This window comes from Magnolia sinica, chromosome 18, assembly GCF_029962835.1.
Source record: "Magnolia sinica isolate HGM2019 chromosome 18, MsV1, whole genome shotgun sequence".
NCBI classification, from domain to species: Eukaryota; Viridiplantae; Streptophyta; class Magnoliopsida; order Magnoliales; family Magnoliaceae; genus Magnolia; species Magnolia sinica.
Genome location: NC_080590.1, coordinates 12,692,466 through 12,700,077, shown reverse-complemented (window position 1 = coordinate 12,700,077; position 7,612 = coordinate 12,692,466). Strand labels below are relative to the sequence as shown.

Sequence of the window (7,612 nt, the reverse complement as noted above, 5' to 3'; positions counted from 1 at the left end):
TTACGGTGATTATCGAAGCGTGGTCCCACTGATCAAAATTGAAAACGCATGCAGACTAGTCAGAAATGACAGAAGTATATATTACAGAGCAAGGGTACTTTTGTCATGTAAAAAGAAAAAACGACCATCTATTACCCTCCGTTCTAAATCCGAGTCCGTCTTGTATGCCGTTTTTTACCGATTATTGAGAATAGTCCCGTCTCTGGTCTTGTCATTTAGCAGCAGAGAGAGAAAAAGAGAGAGGAGATTTTGCCACGTCACAGAATCAAAGATACTTGTGGTTAGGGTTTGGTTAGGGTTTCAGGAACTTCCGAATGTGAGGAAAAAATTCGTTTCTTTTCTTCTCCAGCTGAGTTATTATACTCTGACTACGTATGCCGCTTGATACGCAGTCCTTCTTAATTTTAAACGTGACATAAAATAAAATAAATTAAACTAAACTGATTAAATCGTAAAAGTTGCTATCATTAGGTCGACGTCCCAAAATCAGACTGGTTGAACTATCCTACGTGGACACTTGTTTGTTGAATCAGGGCCGTTGGATATTTTTCATTTTTCAGATTACAAATTGAGAGTACTTTTTGGATCATTACGTATCTAAACTAGTCCCCATAATTTACTTCTTTTTTTTTTTTTTGAGTTATTGTTACTACAGGCATGTAATCTGCGCCTACGTATCATCTACCAGACTGCCAGAGTATTAAAAGTTTCTCTCTTTGCAATTTTCTCTTTCTACCCCTTCTTAAATGCCCCTCTACCTCTCCTACTGTTTATTCACTCGAAACAGCGGTGGGGGCAGATTGCAGGGCCGAGTTTCCTTTTTTCGACTCCCCAACTCTCCCTTTCACCTTTCCTCTTTTGCCCCCATTGGGTTTTTTCCTCTTTTTTTCCCCCTCTCTGCAATAGGAGATGATGATGATGGAGAGACTTACGTCTCTTTACAAACAGTGAAATAGCATTTCTCTCCATTACACTCTCATTTCATTTCCTCACCGGAGAAAATTGGTGGGTCTTTCTTCTCTTCTTTCCCTGAAACTTCTTTCAAGCTTTCGTTGTCGATTTTCATCGAAATTACTGAAATTTTTGTGTTGTTTGAGTTTTTGTAGATGGGTTTTTCCTATTTTCCTCATTGGCTCGAAGCGCTGCTGGGAGAGAAATTCTTTAACCCGTGTCTGATTCATGAGACGGTGAAGAAGAACGAGAAGAACATCTTCTGTTTGGATTGCTCAACCAGCATCTGCTCTCATTGCTTATCTCCACACCGTTCTCACCGCCTGCTTCAGGTACAAAAACTTGAAAATTAAAATCCCAAAATACACTATTTCAGTTCCATTCGTCTCTAAAGTTTTTTCTTTTTTTTTTTCTTTTCTTTGTAATTCTCTTCAGATTCGAAGATATGTTTATCACGATGTCATTCGGTTGGATGATATGGAGAAATTAATCGACTGCTCTTTCGTTCAAGTAAAAAAAAAAAAAAAAGACACCATTTTAAATTTCTGCTTTTCTCTTTCACTAGTAGCTTTTAAATTATTTATTTTTATTTACTTATTTTTTCTACAGTCATATTCGACAAACAACGCAAAGGTGGTGTTCTTGAATCAACGACCTCAATCACGGCCTTTCAGGGGCTCCGGCAACATCTGTACTACCTGCGACAGGAGCCTGCAAGACCCATATATCTTCTGCTCTCTTGCGTGCAAGGTTAAAAAGCAGATATTAAACTCACCCAGCTGCATTTCTGTTATTTTTTTCTTATTCTCAACCTACTTTTCTTCACCTACAGGTGCATTATCTAGTAAAAAAGGAAGGTGGACTATCGAAATACCTCTACGAATGTGAATTCCTCCCATTAAGAGAGAGCGGTTGTTATGAATTCGAAAACGGGCAGATGACGCCGGATTCGATTCTCGACTCACCGGATTCATTTGGAACATCATCTGGTTCCGGTTCGAGTGCTAGTGGCGGCGTCGGGTGCCGGACATTGGTGTGCACCGCAACGACAGAGTTCGTGAAGAAGAAGAGAAGCAGTGTATCAGGTTCCCGGACTGCATTTCGCGGTACATGCTCATCTGCTACAGAGAGTTCGGCCCCTCACATGAACCGACGGAAGGGGACTCCCAACCGCTCTCCGCTCTACTGAGGAGAAGTTGGGTATTTTAAATTTCAAAAATTTCGGCTTTGTTTTGAGGCGTTTGGTTGGGGAATGGGATTGACTCCGTAATTCCCAATTTTGTAGAGTAATTATTGTTTTTTAAAAGCATTTTCTTAAATTATTAACGCATTTTTTCCCTTTTGCTTTCTAATTTATATAATTGTCTTTTATTTTAGTACTGAAGAAGTAGTAAAAGTTTTTTTTTTTTTTTATAAAACGACTAGATATATCAAAAGAATCCGTTGGAATTTAACTAACAGTTTAAAAAATGGTTTGATACATGAAAGTAGTGTGTTCTAGGCTTCCTTTCTTTTTTAATGTTTCCGTTTTTTTATTAAGTTGGACGATTATGCACACTGAAATTGATAATTTTCATCTATGATCCTGCATGTTTGGATGTTATCATGATTTGGTACTTTCTTCCATTCTGATAATTCAAGGTATTTTATGAAGAAATTTGATAGGAGTAATCGGGGAATTTTTATTTTTATATTTTTATTTCTTAATGTTTGGGTTTTCTTGGGTTGAGGGGAGAGCTATATATTAAGAGCTTTGGGTTTGAGGTTGGTGGCTTTGTAGCTAGCTTCCTACAGCTGTAGGAGTGAGATGGGAAGGGGTAGAGGTTATCTAAATGGCCTATCTAATCTCTTTGGGCCCCTAAAATCCATAGCTGCGGTTTTCTGTGCAAGAAGGGATGCGGGAATCGGGAGTGACCCCTACGAGGATTCGGATTTGGTAGTGGCCCTTTCAAGAAGTTTTTTATGTGAGCGTACTGTCACCTTCAAGTGTGGTCTATAGATATTTGGATCTGCCTTATTTTTGAGCTCCTATTTTGAAGTGAGTTGGTAAAATGGATGGCAGCATAGATAAAACACTTGTATCCTGGTGGGACCCTAAATTAAGCTGCAAAATGGATGCAAGCCATGATAAAACACACATCATGGTGGGGCCCTAAAATTGGCAAAATAAATGGATGGATAGCATGGATTGAACACATGTCATGGTGAGGCTCACGGCAATCACTACAGACTTGGATTTGGTTGGACGCCTGCACCAACCATGATGTATGTGTTTTATTCATGTCAATTAATTTTGCCAAATCATTTTAAGGCATGCACTCACCACGGGTTGTTGTCATGTGCACTAGGGATTTGGGGGGGATTTTCAAATCCCTTCAAAGAGGGGGTTTGAAATCCACGTGAGAGCTTGGATTACATGTAAAATCATTTCAAGTGTTGCATGTGTAACATGTATGTCACTGGATTAGTATTCTATTGGGCACATGGCCTACTAATGGTATCCCAAATAATTAGATTATCAATTGCATCACTATAATTACTTTAATATGATGATTAGCACCGACAAATATTGTCCATGTAAATCAACGTTTAAAAATGGTTGGTTAGTCACTCATACATGATCTTGTGCTTGTGGCCCATTCAATACTTAAATTTCATCATTTTCAAGTAAAGCATATATTTTAGTGGGCTTATTACAACCATTGTATCAAACATTGCATAAGTTACTAATTAGAAATATTAAAATTGATTTAGTAATTAAATTCAATCCCTTGTGAATATACCATGCATAGCTACTTTTCAATTAAAGTTGCTTCGCAATCCAAAGTTGATTCCCAGTCCAAAGTGCAAACACAACTGTAGGATTTCAAATTCAAGGGGTTCAAATCCTTGCTCCCAAACAGGCCCTAAATAATAGGCAAAATCCAAAGCTCTGGTAAACCACACTACGTTGAGAATAACACCTTTGATTATAGGGTTAAATAGAATAATAGAAGAGGGCTGCAATTCCTATAGTAATTTGATTGTGCCATTGCTCATGCCTCGGTGGTAGACTCTTAGGGCCTGTTTGGCCGGGCAGATCCCATGTATTAGGAGGGATGGGATCAATTTTAAGGTAATGATGGTGGTGTCAGTGGATTGTCTTAAGATCCATGGGATTGCTTATATCCCAGACAAGTTCACTGGGTCTGTTTGGCACTCCCTGCATATCCCGGGATTTTACCTTCCAATCCATCCAACCAAAGGATAGGATCAATTTTAAGGTAATGATGGTGATGTCAGTAGATTGTCTTAAGATCCATGGGATTGCTCATATCCCGGGACAAGTTCACCGGATCTATTTGGCTCGTCATGCCTATCCCAGTATATTGCCGATCCCATCCCTCCTAATCCCATCTAATACCACATCCAGTGCCCGGCCAAATACGCCCTTAGGGCCCATTTAGCCAGGTGGATTGGAAGGGATTGAATGGTATTAGGGTGGATGGCATGGATTCTTAGGTAATGATGGTGTTGTCAGTGGATTGTCTTGAGATCCATGGGATTGGTCTATCCTTCCATTGTTATATCCAGTCTGTTTGGCACGCCCAGCCAATCCCGGGATTAAACCTTCCCATCCCTTCCCATCCCTTCCAATCCCTCAAACTAAACACGTCCCAGGCAAATTTGAATGGATTAGGGTGGATCGGATGGGATGTAAAGGTAATGATGGTGTTGTCAGTGGATTGTCTTAAGATCCATGGGATTGGGATCAAATCACCGACTCTGTTTGGCATGCCCGGCCAATCCTGGGATTTAACTTCCAATCCCTTCCAATCTGACCGGCCAAACGGGCCCTTAGGAGTTTCAACAGGAGGTCATGTGTTCAAGTACCCATTGTATTAAAATAAATAAATAAAAATAAAAAATAAAAATAAAAAATTTGTGGTATGTGAGTGCATGGGCGCTTGTGGGGTGTGAGTGTGCGTGTGGAAAAAATAAAAATACTTTCATAAGGCCCACCGTGAGAAGTTTATTTACCATCTAACCTGTTTAAAAAGTAGAGAACAATGCCTCAGTAGGGTTAAAGAGAATAATAATAATAATAAAGTGGCTGCAATTGCAAATAGTAATTGCACTGATGGTATACCAGGGAATGCCTTCTAAGGGCCTATGTTTATTCGCCATCTAACTTCATGAAATCACATATAATTAAATGAAGGGAAATTACAAATATCAGCTTCGTTCAAAACTTCTCCCTCTCTCAACAAGTTTTTAACGGTGGGCATTCCATCCCCGTCCTATGGTATACTTTTAGCTTTGGATCTGCCGCACAATGACTGGACGGCGCAGATAAAACAAACGCAACATGATGTAGCGCACAGCTTTTCCGGCACCAATGTCAGTACTGGAGGGGTCACCACCGAATGTCGATAGCTTAGCTGTGAGTTGTGACAGAGAAGTAGCATACTCCAACCCTAGAATTGCAAAAACATCAACAGCTCTTCTTTTTTTGTTTCTTTCTGTTTTATTGACAATTTACCAAGCTTCCATTTATGATAAAACAAACTTCTTTCCCTTACTTGGAAATTGCCCGGATTTAATAAAAGGGTCTCACCCACTTAATTGATAGATCCACCCACATTTTCTACTTTTCGAAATACTCTTGTACTAATGTATTTAAGCTATCTGTCTATTAAGAAAGGGGCATTTTAGTGATTTTAAGATTTTAACGGTGATGATTTAGTAGAGTGAGTAATGTATGATTCACGGGGGAGGACGTTTTGGTTTGTTGTTATTAGAGCGGGAGATCTTAGTTATCCCTTGGATTGTTACATATATCCGACATGTCTTGCTTTATGGTGGAAATATTCCTTCAGGCCTGCATTTGGGGAGCATTTTATATCACATGGCCCACCTACTCAAGAGTCAGGTGTATAAAGTAAGCCACGTGGCAACTTAGGGACCATCGCGTTTAGGTTTTACTACAGCTTTTATAATGCTGGCTTCCGTACCACATGGCATGAGATGGATAACACGTGGTGGGCCTTGAGAATGGTATCACAGACCTTACGTGGAACGCATGCACAACCCCATCACTTCTACTAACCCATCTTCGGATAGCTTTTGGATGTCTCATGTCGCAACATCACCCAATGGTTCCACTCCCATACGGTTACTTCCGTATCATGTCCATATCAATATATAGGGTATTACATCCTATATTCGGCTACGTGTATCAGTTTTTGGAGGCAGTGCTCTATGGGCCGCATGAGCTAAAAAATAAGACAAATACAAATCACACGTGTACCATACTTTTCCTTGTAATAATTGAACGCCGATCATTAGAAACTTCCTAAGTTCCATTGTAATGTTTCTTTGTCATCCAACCTCTTGATTAAGTCACACAAGACTTTGTTAAAAGGAAAATACAAATCAGCTTGATTCAAAACTTGTGTGGCTCCTAAGAAGTTTTTGACGGTAGGTTTTCAATAAGTATTATTTCACGTGGTGTGTCTACTTGAGATTTGGATATGTTTATTTTGTAGCTTATGCCATAAAATGATCTGACAAAATAGAAGAATAATGTGAATAAAAAAAACACATACATCATGGTGGGTCGTTGGGACGCGGATTAGCTACTGACAGGTTTGAGTAGTGAAACTCCATGCTGAAGTGACGTCACCTAGTTCTGTGGCCCCACCATGATGTATGTTTTGTATTTACACAGTTCATCTCATCCATTTGGAGAAATAATTATAGGGCATGATCCGGAGAATGATTCAGATCCAAAGCTCCAGTGGACCCCACCATAGAAAACAGTGGGGAGAGTGACTCCCACCATTAAAATCTTCCAAGGGGCACTAGTTTTTCGATCAAGATGATATTTGTGTTTACTCTTCTTTCACCTATAGCAAACTTATGAACAGGTTGGATCTCAAATAAACATCATGGTGGACCTTTGAAGTTTTTAACGGTGGGCGTCACTCTCTCCACTGTTTTCTGTGGTGGGGTCCACTACTACTCTGAATCTGAATCATTCTTTGGATCGTGCCCTAAAATTATCTCTCCAAATGGATGGATGGTGTGGATACAAAACATACATCATGGTGGGGCCCACAGAACTTAGTGACGTCACTTCAGTAGCGAGTCTCGCTACATCATGGTGGGGCCCACAATCTATGTCCCCACTTTCTAGCAACACTGGGAATGGTGATGATAACTAATGTAAGGTTGAATTCTTTTAATTATTTGGTGATGAATGTAGTGTACAGTTGGATACAGTGCATTTATACCAGAATGCGGTTACCACTCGGAATTTAAACAAACATTCATTTAAGATATGATATACATTCCAAAATATCAATGTGGTTACGATACGTTTCAGACGATACTATATGATTCAAGGATACTTACTGTTATCACATAACATTTCTGGTCTCATCGTGGAATGATTTTCATTTGAGACAAGTATTGAATGGGAACTGACTACTTTGTGGCAACGCAAGGCCCTACTGTCTTTTCTGCCAACCACTTGTGAAGGACATCAGTACCATTAAAGCAGTGGGCCACACCCTCATTATGAAGATGACCTGGGATAAATTAGGCAGGTTTGGTTGGGGACCTTTCTATTATTGGTAGTGATTCTGTTGGGCTTCTCGGCTGCTAATCATGCTTCTCA

The 7,612-nt window shown here is 39.7% G+C and overlaps 1 protein-coding gene across 1 annotated transcript; it reads left to right on the top strand.

Moving 5' to 3' along the window:
* Nucleotides 1–764: 764 nt before the first annotated feature.
* LOC131233624 (protein RGF1 INDUCIBLE TRANSCRIPTION FACTOR 1-like) lies at nucleotides 765–2,289 on the top strand. The gene is made up of 5 exons (XM_058230404.1): nucleotides 765–1,005; nucleotides 1,107–1,283; nucleotides 1,387–1,461; nucleotides 1,561–1,701; nucleotides 1,784–2,289. The coding sequence occupies exons 2-5, from the start codon at nucleotides 1,107–1,109 to the stop codon at nucleotides 2,138–2,140; spliced, it is 750 nt and encodes a 249-aa protein (XP_058086387.1). The 5' UTR covers nucleotides 765–1,005; the 3' UTR covers nucleotides 2,141–2,289.
* The last annotated feature ends 5,323 nt before the right edge of the window (nucleotides 2,290–7,612 follow it).